At 46.9% G+C, this 17,753-nt stretch overlaps 1 protein-coding gene across 1 annotated transcript; it reads right to left on the bottom strand.

Annotated features, from left to right (window-relative positions):
- Positions 1-5,713: 5,713 nt before the first annotated feature.
- On the bottom strand, positions 5,714-11,655 carry dact2 (dishevelled-binding antagonist of beta-catenin 2; the record flags this gene model as incomplete). The annotated part of the gene is made up of 4 exons (XM_079560359.1): positions 11,300-11,655; positions 9,182-9,314; positions 7,997-8,272; positions 5,714-7,590 (listed from the first exon to the last, which is right to left on the bottom strand). The coding sequence occupies exons 1-4, from the start codon at positions 11,573-11,575 to the stop codon at positions 5,714-5,716; spliced, it is 2,562 nt and encodes an 853-aa protein (XP_079416485.1). The 5' UTR covers positions 11,576-11,655.
- Between the last annotated feature and the right edge of the window lie 6,098 nt (positions 11,656-17,753).

Genomic DNA, 17,753 nt, shown 5'->3' with positions numbered 1-17,753 from the left:
CCACTCTTTCACACTGTGAGCCTGATGAATCCTGGCATTGTCATCTTGGAATACGCCTGTGCCATCATGGAAGATAGATAGATAGACGGACGGACACATAGACAGATAGATTAGGTAGGTAGGTAGGTAGGTAGGTAGGTAGGTAGCTAGATAGATAGATAGATAGATAGATAGATAGATAGATAGATAGATAGATAGATAGATAGATAGATAGATAGATAGATAGATAGATAGATAGATAGATAGATAGATAGATAGATAGATAGATAGATAGATAGATAGATGTTGAAACTGTGACAAAATATTTTAGTTGCTGAAATGAAGACCAGTTTATACTTCATTACTGTAATTGGTGTTTGCATATGGGCCCGTCTTTTCTTACTTCTCCGTGGGAACTCTTCAGCTGCTGCCCTCTCTGCCCCTCTGTCTCGCAGGTGTGGTATCAGCCCTGTAAAGTTGATCAGGACTGAACTTGACGTCTTGCCCATGTGTTCAGGTGTACATTATGTCTTCTCCGGAGCACAGGGTAATGAGATCCTGGGTGACATCTGCAGTCTTCGGAGGAACCGACCTGGGTCCCGTGGGGGAGTCCCTCCAGTGGGGTGTGGGTTACGCCCCGTAAACTATCCCACGTGCACTACACCTGGTGCTCTTTCAATTTCACCCCTCTGAGTCAGCGCCATGTGGAATAAATTAAATTGGCGTGACTCTCAAAGGAGCAGGAAGTTTTAAGGTTGACATCAACAACACGACAAAGCCAAACTCTGGGCTGTTCTTTGCTGCGAGTGTCTGTTGCTTGCATGACCAATCGCTTCACAAGTTCTTCAGAGAAATGCACATCTCCCCTCCATTGTTGTGCTGAGTTAGCTCTGTTCTTTGGCCCTATGCAGCAGCCGAACTATCAGCCTCGCCAGCTCTTCATCTTCATTACCAGTGTATACAAAGGCTCCATGGAGAAAATGGCTCAACAAATGATCATATGTTTATCCATTCATTGAGCTTTATATGTTGTATATTTGGGCACATCCCAAAGAAGTACCTCAAATAACCTGTTAGTCCTCCTCAGGAAAAGTGCCCTCAGGCAGTCGGCCTTTTCAGTGAGAGCAGTCCAGCTCTGGAACACTATCTTTTCATTGATACATTAGGCCTTTCAAAAATATGCTAAAATCATGGTTACTTGAGAATCAAACTTGTGCACATCACCATTAATGTATTTTACTGCTTGCTGCTTTGGTGCTGCCTGCCTGCTGCCAGTGTAATTCTGCCTGTGTGCAATTGTCCATGGGGTTGATGATGCACTATGTGTATTGCTTGTGTCAAATGTGTCCATAGGTTGTGTGTGAGATCATACTAATGAATTGTTTTATCATTTTATAGGCTAATAATGATTGTTGTTGTTATTGTGTATTGTTTGCTGCTGGCAATCTACATCTTACCCAGGGACTATACGGTTGAAAACCAGCTTTAGAGCTAAAAATGGCACATTTACAGAAATGTTGATTAATGTGCATTGTCCCTGTTCAAATAAAGGAATAAAAAAACTGGACTCTGTGGCGGCCAATCCATGTGTGAAAACAAAGAGGAAATCCATTGATGGAATAACCTGGTCATTCAGGAGAGGTTCAGGTAGTCTTATTATTTGGGCACATCATCAGATTTCAGCATTTTCCGACAATTTTGTTGCAAAGTTTGACCTGGAATGTTCCACAGTCTCGCTCTAAGCTGCTTCTATAAACTTAGCTGGGTGATGTAAAGCTCTCTAAATCAGTGGTTCTCAACTGGTATAGCTGTGACCCAAATATGACTCGTAAACATATTCCTGTTTCCCTGTCAAAAAAGATAAAATCATGATAAAAACAACCCAATAACATTAATTTTTCCAGAATCAAGTAGTGATTCTATACTTTTTTTTCTGTACATTTATATTAAAATAGACTCACGACCCACTGAAAATGGTTCTGTGACTCACTTTTGTGTCCCGTTCCACCAGTTGAGAACCGCTGCTCTAAGTGATACCCTAAATTGACAGCTTTTTAACCCAGATAAAATCAGCTTGCATCTCTATGGGGCGGCCCGTGTTAAAAACAGGAAGACAATGTCGGGACACAATAGACACAATGCAGTGAATGGTGTGGTCATACAAAAAGCCACTCTGCCTCTCTCCGTCCTCCCTATTGTAGCGGGATGAGGTGGCGTTATACAGCCACAGGGAGGTCAGCGGGCGCACAAGGTCGAGTCGAGCCGGTCTGGACTTCAAAGACAAGTCCAGATCCTTATTCCAGATACTTAAGTCCGGACCTAATCCCTCGGACCGCTCACATCTGCGTCTGTATATACCAGAGGGCAGGGGTCAGCTGGTGGGACAAATACTAATGGATTGATTCATTTGTTGCCACTTGTTCAACTACTTTTCTGTTCATTATGGGTTTCGGGGTCTCTGCCCTTTAGCTCTCGCTGTGTGGCATGAGAGGAGTAAAAATAGGGGCTCAATTAACCTTTAGTGAGCAGGTTTTACAAAGAATGATGCGCTTTCAAACTCAGCTTACACACCTTAGACCAGTGGACGAGTTACACAAACTCTATTATTGAACATCTTAATACATAAATGTATCATTAAGTGCTTGGAGGTGCTAGTAGATCTGCTCAGCAAGTAATAACAATTCAATAAGGAGAATCGATGCAATTAGTACATTACTTGCACTTTTTTCTTGTGCATTTTAGAAGAAAATCTGAAACTGCCACTTAGTTATTGCTGGGTTGCAGGTTCTAGAATATGATGATGTCACCGGACCCAGCGGGGGCAGGAGCCAGTTTTTCCTATTAACAGCATTACACTTCCACAAGTCGTAGCTAAAAAGAAAATGTATGGATTAGAATGATCATTAATATCAGTCACCGGGTCCATGATCTCTCTGTACAAGACCAAAAATGTCCTCAAAGACAAAATAATTTTTCCTCTATATAATAATATAGGCCTTTTGAACGCTGTGATGTCACCTGCAACCCAGCAATAGGCACCATCTCAGACATGCCACTGTTCAAAGCCAAACTAAACTTACTGAAACTTTCTGTATTCACTTATTTCACTTATAACACTGCGTTTATGTGTACTATATTCTCTTTTGATCAGTTGTGGTAGTTGTAAAGTGAACTGTCGGCAACAGCAGTGCAGAACCCGTGGACCCAGCTCCAGATCATGAGGTTGGTTTGGTCAGGAGAACCTAGATGGGTGTTTGAGCCCATTGGGTTCAAAGAGAAGACAGGAGAACTCAGGGGAAATGCATGCTATCAGTGACTGCAGTTTTAAGCAGCTGTGGCTACTGTAAAATACACTGCCTGAACCCCCAAAAAGTCACCACCTGAATTTGACGAACTGTTACGATCTGTTGCTGCAGTTGCTCAGGCCTTGGTTCATTAACACTATGGGCTTAAAGAATGAGATCAGATAAATGACCAGGTTTTCCATCAAAGGTTTTCTTCTTCCTTGATGCACGGGCATATTCCAAGATGGCAATGCCAGGATTCATTCACACTGACATTGTGAAAGAGTGGTTCAGGGAGCATGGGACATCATTTTCACACATGGATGGGCTGCCACAGAGTCCAGATCTTGAGAATCTTTGGGATGTGCTGGAGATGGCTTTCCACAGTGGTCACACTCTCCCATCATCAATGTAATATTTTGGTGAAAAGTGAACGTTTGACATTGCAGATGCTTATTGAAACAATTCCACAGCAAACGTGTAATCAAAAGCTAAAGGCAGTCCAACGAAATATTAAAGCATGACTTTTTTTTGGTGGTGGCTTTTTCTTTGGTCAGGCAGTGCGCAAAGTCAAAATATGCAAATACACATTCAAAATACTCTTCCCACACAGGGAAATGGAAAATACAGTATTACACCTTTATGTAAGCTTTTAACTACTTCCACCTCGTGTGAACATCAAAGCCCAGTTTAATAAAATACTTTGCCACCTTTATAATCTTCTTAGTTAGTAACTTAAGGGTCACTGGCGCCTGATGAGAGAAACAGTCATTATTACAGTCACTCCCTTCACTCCCTTCATACCTACTGTCCTTTTCCTCACCCCATCTCGACTGGAATTTTAATGGCAAAAGATACCAAGGCAGATTCTGGGAGTGAGATTATTTGGCGACTTTGCACAGCTGCCCACTGTCTAAGCTCCCCTTGACAGGTCTGCAATGAGGAACCTCTTATCATCTGTCAGTCCCAATTTAATCCTACGTGTCCCAGGCTTTTGCACACCAGCTGTTTTTAAACTTCAGGTCCGCTTTGAGAAACCCGAGAGTCTTCCTTAAGGCCCCATCCTTTAACACTTCAAATTAAGTCCATACATGCATGCATTTGGTATAATAATCCTAATTTGAGTAGTTTAGTTTTGTTCATGTTAGTCTTCAGTATTTCTTTCATTTTATTGTCTCTTGACTCTTAATCCAGTTTTCACTTTGTATTTATTTAGTGGTTTGTTTATTGCTTCCTTTAAAAAATGTGTATATTTGGGGAAACATGTAATCCAAACTGATTGTAAGCATACAAGCGCCTTGAAGCGATTTTAATACAGTGTAAAGCAACATAAACTAGCTACTAGTTTAGTGGAGATTATGCTGTAATGATCAAAATGAGGATCTTTATGTTTTTCAACAGAGTGACATATTGCTTTTAAATTGAAGTTACCCACACTTTTAACAATGAAATAAAATAAAACCAATCAGAAATTAGCTGTAAAAAGTCAATTAACCGAGTGGTTCCCAAACTTCTCATACCAAAAAGTACTATTTGTCCACGAAGTACCTCCAGATCTAAACCCAGTCCCAAACATGGCAAAACCAATTCAAGACTTGGGCTGAATCAAGCTTAAACTCGGGGTTAACCAGATCTAAAGTAGTTTCAAACAAAGTTCTGTCCCTAAAGAAGACAATAACATATTCAAAGTTCACACAAACACTGGTGTTGTTTCACAAACCATGATCTGAGTGGTTTAACAAAACAAGAATTCAACTCTATTTAAGTACTGTTTCCTACAGTGAATGTGTCGAAAAGTGGCAGTGAATCTTAGTTTTTGCATGTTTGCTCTGACGTCTGATAAGCTTCTCCCTCTAACTCCGTGTCACTGTCTGGGTTGATAATTGAAGAAGTAACTAACAACTCAGGAAACCAGATAAGGTGTTGTTAAAAGCTATTTGAGCCAAACTGTTTTGCCTCACTCAGACGCTGTGGGGGTTTTCAAAGCACGTCCCTGGAGTGCAGTGCAATTTAGCAACTAATACCACAGATCGACTGCGGATAAGAGCCACTTTAATTAGGTGTCCTAGCACCGACATGCAAAAAGTCAATAAGGCATTCAAGCTTATATTAAAAACATGTTTATTTTGCAGCACAAATATTATAATCAAAGAGTAATAAAGATTTGAAAATGAAAAGGATTGGTTTATGTGAAAAGGTATTGATGATGTCTGTTAAATTGAAATAAAATGCAACCAAACGTAATAACGCGTCTTAAATATTTACACAATAATCATTATATACATGCTTTTATACATTGTGCTCATTCAATTTAAAGCCCTATTAAACATATTTACTATACTGTACAGATAGTCCAATTTGACAGTCTTTTAAAGAAGCATTTACAGAAACGCTTTGAGGTCTGTCCACAGCTGTCTCTATTGTCCCAACACCAGTGCTTTTTTGGAAAGTTACACCAGGGTCATGACCTTCATTGAAGCAGGCTGAAACCTCCGGATCTTCTTCTTCAAGGCGCGGGAAGCTTTAATTCGACATGCGGAAGGAGCAGGGCGGGGGGGCTGCTGTTGCTGCTGCTGCACGGGATGCCCCGCAGGGGTTGGAGCCAGAGAAGCGCTGGCCCGAGCCAGAGAAGTGTTGGCCCAAACCAGGCCGCCTTCGTCTTCCACCAAGTCCTCCTCGTCGAAAGACAGGCTGCTGTCAGAGTCCGAAAACGACTGGTAGCTCTGGCTGGACTCGCTGTCGCCGAACCGGTTCGCCGTGTGGTCGCTCATCTCGCCGTCGCTGCTCGCTGCGATCGTGGAGTGGAAGAGGGAAGCGCACTCCGCCGAGTACTCTGACTCGCAGCGGGGCGGGTACATGGCGGTCACGTGGTATGGGGCGGCAGGGTACCTGGCATTGAGATTCTGTTGGAAGGAGTTTGCAGACATCGAGATTGGGAAGTGGCGTGCCGGTTGCTGCATCCACTGTCCCGTTCTGGCACTCACGCTCCTAACCATGTGCGTGTTCGGGACTGGGGGCTCTCTTGACCTGTGGCGATAAGCCATTTGTGTCTGGTAAATGTCCATCTGCCTGTCTCCTTGCCGTGTCTTCCTCTGATCAACCTCATACTCCATATTTTGGGGTTTGCGGCTTTTGCTCGACTTGCTGACAGCTGCGTTTGATTGCGGTTTTGCCTGCATTTTCTGCGCGTACATAAATCCAGGGTTACAGTGACTCGAGTCTGACCCTGAGCCCCGTCTTTGCTCATCCGACAGATAGACCTTTTGCACAAGCTTCCCCTTTGAAGACTTCTTTTGCTCTGATTTGCCGCTGCTCGAATCCTTCGACTTCTCGCCGGAGGAGTAGCCATGCAGCTGCTTTCTCGGCTTCTCGCCACTCTTCTTCTTAAGCTTTACGTTTTTGCTTTTACGATCCGCTTGCCTCACTTTGACGCTCTGGGAACCAGCTGGGAGAAATTTGGCGTGGACAAACTGCGGGGAGGTACTTTGCGTTACCTCAAAACTATGCCCCTCCTCGGTGCTGGAGCTTTGACACACCGCTGATCTTTGCTTGTGCCCCTTCCTGTCATGCCTCGGTTCGGTGTTATCGCTGCTCCTGTAGTCCGAGAGGCTTCTGGACAAACTTGAGTACTCTGTTGGGATTTTGCCGGCCCTTTTAAGAGTAGAGGTGGTGACTTCATCAGAGCTATACTCGCGAATGTCAGCTGGGAAGGACAGGCGGTGTAAAACTTCGTGGGGCCTTAGCAACTGTTTGCGCTTCTCTGTGTTATCAGCTGCCTCCTGACTGGTGTAGTGCCTCTTTTGGTTGTTATCCTGTGCTGCTAAGACAACGTTTGTGGTCTGTGGAGTTGTCGGGAGGGGGGGCAGGGGCGGCAGGGCTGACACCTCTCTCTGGGATACTTCAGGAAATGCCGTTACCACTTCAGAGGGCTTCCTGTGTGAGTGTTGAGATTGGAGGGTGTCAGTGCCAGATTCGAAGTTGAGTTTACTGAAGCTGCGCTGGAGGATTTTGTCAATGTAACCCAAAGTCTTTGCGTCATACTTTGTTGGCCTTTGAAGGGAGTTGGTCCCATTGGCAAGAGGTTTTGGGCTTTCTAAAAGTCCATTAGTGGTTGGGTCATTGTTCGGAGAGAACATAGGGCTTTGTAGGGCGACTGCATGTAGGGGGCTTGGGTAATGGTACACCTCTGCTCCGGTGCGGGACACTAGGTTGCTGTGAAACTTGCTGTCCACTGGAGATGTCTGGACATTTTGGGCTGCTGGCGGTTTGCTTGTATCCACTTGCCTGTTGTAGTTCTGTGTTTGCCCCAACATCCTATCCAGATCACCTAAAACAGACGGGCACGACATGTTTATAAGCACAAGTGAGCAGAGACATTCAGCACATTGTGACCTGCGTAAATGTTGCAGCCTGCCTAATGTGAAGAAAAATAGAGTTTGGGATGACTCAGCGTTATGGGTAAAACACACCATATTTGTTGTGATCCGCAAGCTTCGTAGATAGATTTATGTTTAGTAGACCAGTACATCTTATAATCTCCATTGGTTTATCATGACTCACAGTATACTTGGCAGTTTTGACAATAGATCCATATGTAATAACTCTTTGGTTTGCCCCACAATGAAAATAATAGTAATCACGCTCCAAAATACATGCTGAGTTGCTTGGTTACAACAATTGCAGGGTTTACATTAGCACGCGAAGCTTAACAAAAGACATAAAGGGTTGGTTACCTGTTGACACTGGTCTTGGGCGGGCCTTTTCTGTGCCAGCGCGGATCCGACTACTCCCCAAATGCAGTCCCTTGGCTCGAGGTGGCGCTCCGTGCTGGGTGGCGCTCTCGTCTGCTGAGCGCCTGCGGGACACCTCGGCTTGATTTCTGGCATCTGTGTGGGAGGTAACGGGGCTCACTGGTAAGCTCGTTGGGGACGACGACATGCACGCGCTATAAACCGACGTGCACGAGTTGGAGAGGGATCCGGAGCCGCCGTCGCTGAGCTCGTAGAAACCTGCGCACAATACGGAGATGAGTGATTAGATGAGATAGCTGTCATAATGTGATGGTTGGCTGGTTATGAAGCATTGCTCATCGCTATGTAAACACGTGCGCTTTGCTGCTTGAATGACATTACATCATTCAACCGTTCTGCGGACTTTAACTGGGGTCAGGCATATACACTGTTAAGAAGCAGATTTTGTGAGGTGGATGGAAAAATATATGGAGGGATAAAGGACCATGTCACTTATATTGAAGGCTTTTCTAGTCGTGATATAAAAATGTTCAGTTATTGTAAAAGAAAACACTTTTCTATCTTCATGAGGCCCAAAGCGCTTTACGGCAAGTAACCAGTCATACACCAATGTAATCTTGTAAAAATGTAAAAATTGTGTCTTGCACAAAGACACAACAACAGTATGCATCTGGGATTCGAACCCCTGACCTTCCGATCATGAGACGGCCTGCTCCACCAAATGTGCCACTGTCGCCCCAAGAGAAAAAAGAGCTTAGTGCACTGTGCATCTAATTATAAAGCATTCTTATTTATCATGAACTAGCAGGCTGCTTGTTGTTATTCACATTACCATGACAATATCGCTGTGATAAGATGCTTATGAACTCTTCCCTGGGAAAAATTGGGATGTTTGAAATGCACAGGTAAACCAGTTTGTACTTAAACTTATGCGTTCCCTCCGTCATTGCTTGTAAAATAACCAAAACCAAAAAAAAAATCAGATACAGGGACTTTAATGATTGGATTCAACATTTGTAGGCTGCAGCTAGGATCTTAGTCAGGATTAACCCAACTGAGGTGTTTGCCTATTGCTCATGTTTTGGGTTGATGGGGGGGGGGGGGGGGGGGGGGGGGTGTCCCCAAGTATGACACCTTTTCATACTAGAATCTGAAAGCAGCCCATACCTGAACTTGGGCGGCTGTCATTCTCCTGCTGATCCGAGGACGCTTTGTTCACATCCAGCTTTAGCTCATTTATCTGCTGGTCCAGCTGCTGCAAGTGAGTCTTCAACCCAACGTCCTGTTTCCGAAGGCGAGACTGCAAAAACAAAACACAGAACAACTTCTTTAGCTCATAGCCCAAACCACAATAGATGCTTTAATTTCATCCTAGAGGAAGCTCAATGAAAATGTGTATTAGCAACAGATTTTTTTATTAGGGGTCTATTGAAATGATGGTTTTGATGTATAGCCGTTGGAAAACAAAGCCATCCCAGCTGTGGCTACTGATTAACCCCAGCAGGACACGGGGAGTTCGGGACAGGGACGGGTTGGTTGGTGGGTAACTCATTGCTCCCCCACAGCGAAGGCCGGGCCATTGTGTAAACGCTGCAGGAGTGGCCTGGGGGTTGGGACCAAATAATCTCAATCTGGATTCATATACAATTATGGTTACAGTGACTAACATGTAATAGATATCAAATACACGTATGTAACTGTAATGACTTTTCCCACTGTCACTCAATACCGAAGATAATAACTGCAATTCAATACTTCAATACTCTAATTTTTAGACTTCCTCTCCTGTATATACTAAATAGATTCTGTACATGATATAGACACATCCACTATCACTATAGGCCTGTATAGATCTATTTAAACTGTATGTTTTTGTATGCCATGACACAGCTTTTCTCAAACAGTGGTACCTGTCATCAACAATATTTGACATTTCTTTTATCATTTTAAACAAGATATTCAGACATTCGTTCACACCCAATTGTGAACATAATTCAGTCTAATTTAGTCCATTTTAAGTCTATTTTTGCCCTGTTTTACTTTTGATTTGATCTTGATCTCGGCCTGGTGCTGGTAATATTTGGAATACTTGATGATATGGCTTGATGCTTGGTGTGAAAAGTTGGAGTCATAACATCTTATAAACTGTGCTAATTATACTTTTGTCTAACATAGCCTTTTCCCCCTCTGCATTCGTGCACAGTTTTCCATTGACACGACCTTAAGCACCTTAATCCCAAAGCTAGTTCTACCTGGAAAAAGTCAGTCACGGAAAACCCTACATTGCCTCTGGTGAATTGACTGTACCACTTTGCACGCACACATCCCGTAGTAAACACCTCGCACAATGCGCTCTTTTCCTATTTCTTAGTGGTTAATGATTGCGGATAACCCCCTGCGGACTCCACGGACGCGCGCAACGAGGACGGGCACGCACACATCCCAAGGATCTCAAGGTCCCCCCCTCCCGGTCCCGCAGTGAACCTTGATTTATGACACTATCCCGTTTCCTACCCCCAGCTGAGCACATTAAAGTGCGGGGCTGGTAATAATTGAAGCGAAGTGCACATGAGAATCAGCTGACCCATGACAATAAGGCCGTTAAGGAAATTTGGTTATCAAAATGCGCCAGGATTGTTTTGATTGTTTGGAAGACGTGCAACATTGTGTAGATGTGCAATGTAAGGAGATCTTTACGCACGACTTTCGCATCAGTGGGTCAAGGACGGATGCTATTATTCAAAAACGGCACTGCTGATACAAGTCTAACCAGGGCTTGATATTATGTTTGCTTTGTAATGTTTTTACTATAGCCACAGTTTAGTAAGATGTGAAGTTTAATAGAGTTAAAGCCTATTGTTGCTTTTAGATTCATCAGCAGAACACCTGCAAATACATAGGTTGACTAGACATTGCATTGGTGTGCCATATTTCAATTGTATACTTATTGTAAAGTCCCGAGTCCAACCACAAAAGTGTGCTGAATGTTCTTAAGCCGTGCGTAATCGTGCGTAAAAGTGACTTGCGGTGGAGCTGGACAACCCTGCATCACTCTGTTGTTCATGCACTATTAAAATTGAGAGTCAAGTGAAATGACACAAGTGATATCGCCCTACTGTCCACCTAAACTGACCCATCCCAATGTAGATGGACGTGTGCATTTATCCCCCGAAACGGATGGAAGCGCGGACATATGCGTTGAACAAGGATATTTAAACAATGACACTCCTGCAACTCCAATCCAGCCAGTCGATAATGTGGACTGTGTGTTGTTAAATGTCCTACCAGTTGCTGTTTGAGTGCAGTGAGTGTCGCCTCCAGCCGCTGCTCCTCGGCCCCCATGCGCTGCTCGTCCTTGGGGCTGTGGTGCACCGAGGTGACCGGCTCCTCTTGGTCCGCTCGCATGGCCCAGCCGACCATCTCGCTCTGTCTGTCCCGGAGCAAGTGGAGCTCCTGGAGCCCGGCCAGTGCAGCGTGCAGCCGCTCCCCGACTCTCGTACGGTCCACTACGGCTGGTGCCAGGGCCATCATGCCCGCGTTGGAGCCCTTTCTGCTCAACATGTTGTGCGCATATCCAGAAAGAGGAAACAGGGGGAAAGTCCGTAAAGTTCCCGACTGGCTGATCTATCTCCTCGCTCCTCTCTCTCTCCCTGGTGCTTCTGCAAGACTTGTTTAGTTTTTAAACTACCTGTTAGAATAAATGTTGAGCCAAGTAGATACACTGTTGCTCCTCCCACTCACCAAATGGCCTCGCCTCTTATTGGCTGCCTGCCCTCACTGTCCCAATGAACATCTGGTATTAATCCTTCTCATTCAGGTCTGGAGTGGCGGCGCTGCCCGGACATGCATCCCGCGGCTCATCTGCATAATACCCCGGGAAGGCCACATTACCTCCCGATTTCCACCCCATTGTCTTGTTTATCCACAGCAGATAATGCACAGAACACGTTTTAACCTGTGTAAGTCCCTATCTTTGAGAAAACATCATGCACTGTGCCCACTCAAGGCACAATGAATACGTTTAAATGAGCTGTTTTTACTCAGTGATGCCTTATAAAGTTAAAGTATTAAGCTTTTCCCTGTGCAGCTACACTTTTGTTGGTCTAAATGAAGAGTCGGCTACAGCTAACCAAGTAAATTAAAAGTAAAGGGTCGGCGTCTCCGTTGAGGTGTAGCCTAATGGCCCCGCCTTGTGGCTGTAGCCTAGAACTACACAAAGAAAAAGCGAAGAACTTCATTACAAAACTCAGAATCTCTATGCCAGAATCTGAGGAGGAGAGGAGAGAGAGCGGAGAGAGAGGAAAGAGAGAGGAGAGAGAGGAGAGAGAGAGAGAGAGAGGAAGAGGGAGAGAGAGAGGGAGAGAGAGAGGAGAGAGAGAGGAGAGAGAGAGGGAGAAAGAGAGGAGAGAGAGAGGAGAGAGGGAGAGAGAGGAGAGAGAGGAGAGAGAGAGAGGAGAGAGAGGGAGAGAGAGAGGAGAGAGAGAGAGAGAGCGGAGAGAGGAGAGAGAGAGAGGAGAGAGAGAGAGAGGGAGAGAGAGAGAGGAGAGAGAGAGAGAGCGGAGAGAGAGGAGAGAGAGAGGAGAGAGAGAGAGGGAGAGAGAGAGAGAGAGAGGAGAGAGAGAGAGGGAGAGAGAGAGAGGAGAGAGGGAGAGAGAGAGAGAGGAGAGAGAGGAGAGAGAGAGAGGAGAGAGAGAGAGAGGAGAGAGAGGAGAGAGAGGAGATTTTTTTTTTGATTTTTAACCAAAACTTTATTAACAGCTTCCATGTTCACATTCCCACCACGTGCTAATTACGAAAAATTACAACAAATACAGAGTGCACACAAAGTTATTTAAAAAAAAGGTCCAAAACAAAGCTGTCCTGCCCTGACTGAGGCTAGAACCCCCCCCAGCCCCCAACTGTCCCCGAACTCCTCCAGCCTCATGGACATTTGGGCGACCCCAAACTCCAGCAGGAGCCGAGCCTGCACCATCTTTACAAACAGCACCTCTGCACTGACCTGACTCTGCCCCTGCACCTTCCTCTTCCTGCTCTGGTACACAGCCATCTTCGCTTGGCCCAGGAGGAAATTCAGGACCCGCCCCTTCCTCTTGGCTTTGCCACTAGCCCAGACCCCCCCAACATAAGTCAAAGCATCAAAATCATATCCGCACCTCCTAAACAGTGCCCTGAGCAGATCAAACAGCCGTGTCAGCCTCCCACACTCCCAGAAGCAGTGAAAAACTGACTCCCTGACCCCACAGAAAGGACACCCCTCCCCCACAGTGCGGTCTACTCTGCAGACAAAGGCATTGACAGCTATAGCTCCATGGAGCAGTCTCCACTGTAGATCTCCCTGCCTCATGGTCTGTGGTTGTTTGTACAGGTGACCCCAGGCCGGACTGTCCTCAGTGTTCAAGCCCAGATGAGTCCTCCACACAGTATCTGTGCGGCCAGAGAGTCTTTGGTGGTTCAGGGCCTGCACCATCAGCCTGTAAAAAGTTTTTCCTGGGGAACCTTCCAGTGAGGTAGAGACAGGGCTGGACAACAAGGGGCCTGAGGAACTTTCCAGGTCAGGGCTAAGAATGATACTGGGGAAAGGATCTGCAGAGTCAGGGAGCAGCTCACCGGAACTGAACCTCCTCAAAAGCGCCCAGTCATGTCCTGTCAGTTTCTGTCTCCAAACTGTTAGAAGACGTTCAAGTGTTCGCACTGACCTCAGGCCCAGGTGAGCAGCCAGAGCCGGGGCCATATCCAGCTGAGGTCCTGCCTGCTCCAACAACTGCTCCAGTGTGTCGACCCCTGCACCCATTAAGCGATCTCCCAGTGCCGTCCCCGCCCAGGCAGGACAGTCCAGGCGGCCAGACAGCAGGGGCTCCCTCAGCAGCCAGTACAGCGAGGTGGAAGGCTCCCTCTGCTTCCTCACTTTGCTCCACACTGTCATCAGACCACGGTAGAAAAGCGGGAGAGCATCCAGTTTTCGATTCGTGAGGAAGAGAGACAGTCCCCTGCCCCCAGCTCGCTCCAGGATGGAAACCGCAAATGGCCTCCACACCAGCTCCTCCGGACCTGCCACCAGCCGCTGGAGGAACTGCAGCCTGAAGGCAGCCCCTCGACTGGCCAGATGAATCAGTCCCTGTCCTCCTTGCTCCCTAGGAAGGAACAGCACCGCCTGCGGCACCCAGTGCAGTCCGTCCCAGAGGAAATCCACCAAGATCCTCTGCACTGTGGACAGTAGAGAGGGAGGAGGGTCCACGCACCGTAGTTTGTGCCACAGAGCAGAGGAGACCAGATTGTTAATGATCAATACCCTCCCCCTGTAGGACATTTTGGGCAGTAACCACCTCCACCTACTCAGGCGCCCTTTAACTTGCTCTACTGTCTGGTCCCAGTTCTTTTTAAGGTGGTCAGAGCCCAGGAAAACACCCAGGTATTTGAAACTTCCCCTTCTCCAGCTGAGGCTCCCTGGCAACCTGAGCCTGCATAGCTCCTCTCCTACCAAGATGGCCTCGCTCTTAGCCCAGTTGATCCTTGCACTTGACACCTCCCCAAACTGCTGGGCCACATGGGCAAGAATGTCAATATCCCTTTGGGTGTCCACAAACACCATGACATCATCCGCATAGGCAGACACCTTAAGCCCAGGACACTCCGGGAACTGCACCCCGCTCAGGTCTGACCTGAGCCTTTGCAAAAACGGCTCTATCGCCAGAGAGTAGAGCATCCCTGACAAGGAGCAGCCCTGCCTGATGCCCCTCCCCACACTGATGGGAGCACAGAGCTTCCCATTGATTTTCAGTAAACTCGTGATGTCACAGTACAGGGTCTGCATGTGGGCTATGAAACCTGGGCTGAACCCAAAAGCACCCATCGTCTGCCAGAGGTACTGGTGTTCAACCCGGTCAAAAGCCTTTTCCTGGTCTATAGAAATCAGACCCAGGTTGATGCCCAATGAGCTGGAGACTTCCAAAACCTCACGAATTAAAGTGACATTGTCACTGATAAGCCTGCCGGGCACACAGTAGGTCTGGTCCATGTGAATCACCGATGGCATGACTTGGCGGAGCCGAGACGCCAGGACCTTGGACAGAATCTTATAGTCCGTACAGAGCAGTGACACCGGTCTCCAGTTCCTCAGCATCTGCAGGTCGCCCTTCTTTGGCAGCAGGGTAAGCACGGCCCTCCGACAACTCAACGGCAAATGTCCTGTCTGGAGGCTGTCTCTAAGGACCTCTAATAAGTCCTCTCCAACAATGTCCCAGAAAGCCTTGTAGAAATCAGCCGGGAGTCCATCAATACCAGGAGCTCTGCCTGTGTGTAGGCTCCCCACAGCCGCTGTCAGCTCAGCCAACGTCAGAGGAGCCGCTAATTTGTGGTTCTCCTCAGAACCGACTTGAGGCAAGCCTTCACCAAAACCCCTCGTCCCCTTGGCTCGTCCACTCAGCTCCGACGAGTACAGTTCTTTATAAAAGAGGGACGCATGACTCCTGATCTCACATGAGTCTGTGATGAGGCTCCCAGTGTCAGAGCGCAGAGACTGAATGACCTTCCGCTGACCATTCTTCTTCTCCAAACCAAAGAAGAACTGGGATGGTACATCCATCTGAGAGAGCTCCATGTGACGGGAGCGGACCAAAGCCCCCTGTACAGAGGTGCCCAGCAGGTTGGTCAAGACAGACCTTTTTGATTTGAGGGACTGTAAACACCCTCGTTCTCCAGTAGACTCTGCCAAAGATTGCAGTTCTACTACTTGCATCTCCAGGTCACGAACACGCCGGGCCCTGTCCCCTGTGACACCACGAGTATACTGCTGACACAGCTGTTTGATCTGCGCTTTACCAAAATCCCACCATCTTTGCAAACTAATAAAATGTGCTTTACAATTTTTGTGCGACAACCACAACAGTGTGAATGCAGACTTAAACGCTTCATCTTGGAGCAACGAGGTGTTAAAATGCCAGTATGCACTGGTGACTTTCACATTAGAAATAAAAACATTACACATGACAAGACCATGGTCCGAAAAACCCACAGGGCTGATGTGGGCGGATGTATAGGCACTGAGCTGGTGTCTCAGGCAATACACCCGATCCAAACGTGCCAGGGACAACACATTGTCTTTACAGTGAGCCCAAGTGAACTGTCTGTCTACAGGGTGTATATTCCTCCACACATCTACCAAACTGTGAGCCTCTAGCAGCCTCTGCAACCGGGCTGAGGAAGCAGGGTGAGGCTCGCGGTGATTCCTATCTAGCTGTGGTTCAGCGGTACAGTTCCAGTCTCCAGCCACAAAATGGAGAGAGAGGAGAGAGAGAGAGGAGAGAGGGAGAGAGAGAGAGGAGAGAGAGGAGAGAGAGAGAGGGAGAGAGAGAGGAGAGAGAGGAAAGAGAGAGGAGAGAGAGAGAGGAGAGAGAGGAGGGAGAGAGAGGGAGAGAGAGAGAGGAGAGAGAGGAGGGAGAGAGAGGGAGAGAGAGAGAGGAGAGAGAGGAGGGAGAGAGAGGGAGAGAGGGAGAGAGAGAGAGGAGAGAGAGAGAGGAGAGAGAGGGAGAGAGAGAGGAGAGAGAGGAGAGAGAGAGAGGAGAGAGAGGAGGGAGAGAGAGGGAGAGAGGAAGAGGGAGAGGGAGAGAGGGAGAGAGAGGAGAGAGAGAGAGAGAGGAGAGAGAGGAGAGAGAGAGAGGAGAGAGAGGAGGGAGAGAGGAAGAGGGAGAGAGGAGAGAGAGGAGAGAGAGAGAGGAGAGAGAGGAGGGAGAGAGAGGGAGAGAGGGAGAGGGAGAGAGAGAGGAGAGAGAGGAGAGAGAGAGAGGAGAGAGAGGAGAGAGAGGAGAGAGAGAGAGGAGAGAGAGGAGAGAGAGAGAGGAGAGAGAGGAGGGAGAGAGAGGGAGAGAGGGAGAGGGAGAGAGAGGGAGAGAGAGAGGAGAGAGAGAGAGGAGAGAGAGGGAGAGAGAGAGGAGAGAGAGGAGAGAGAGGAGGGAGAGAGAGGGAGAGAGGAAGAGGGAGAGGGAGAGAGAGGGAGAGAGGAAGAGGGAGAGAGAGAGAGAGAGGAGAGAGAGAGGGAGAGAGGAAGAGGGAGAGAGAGAGAGGAGAGAGAGGGAGAGAGAGGAGAGAGAGAGAGGGAGAGAGGAAGAGGGAGAGAGAGAGAGAGAGAGGGAGAGAGAGGAGAGAGAGAGGGGGAGAGGAAGAGGGAGAGAGAGAGAGAGAGGGAGGAGAGAGAGCGGAGAGAGAAGAGAGAGAGAGGAGAAATATTTAATTTGTCATTTGTATTGGGAAGTTTAACTGTTATACTGTTTAACTGTTTACTACAAGAGGAAGTTATTGTTTTTACCCATCTGTATTGCACTTTGTGTCACAACAGGTTCTTGCAATATATTATAAAAGACACAGAGGTGGTGGACACTGGGCAGACCATAATATTTACTTATATGGGCAGATAGTATGTGCCGTCTATATCCAAGCACTCTCAATGCAGATAACATCAGTATTTAGCCTATTAATTTGACCTTATTTATATATATTGGAACATGAAACAAAAAACTGGCACAAAATGTAGTTTGTCCTGTCAATAAACACGTTTAAGTTAGGGTTGTCCACTATAGTATCAGAGATTACGCTACTCAAACATAGATGCAATTACTGTCAGTCAAGTTTATAAATTATTGGTGTTTGTAGATTTTATTGTCTTTGTAGGGCAGACCTGTCTCTGCAGTGTATCCAACCTTCATCCAGTGCCTCAGGAGCAGCGGGCGACTGCAGACTCCAGATC

The sequence above is a fragment of the Gobius niger genome (genome assembly GCF_951799975.1).
Source record: "Gobius niger genome assembly, chromosome: 7".
Classification (NCBI taxonomy): Eukaryota; Metazoa; Chordata; class Actinopteri; order Gobiiformes; family Gobiidae; genus Gobius; species Gobius niger.
Note: the sequence above shows the minus strand (reverse complement) of the source record. Positions and strands in the feature narration are given on the sequence as shown.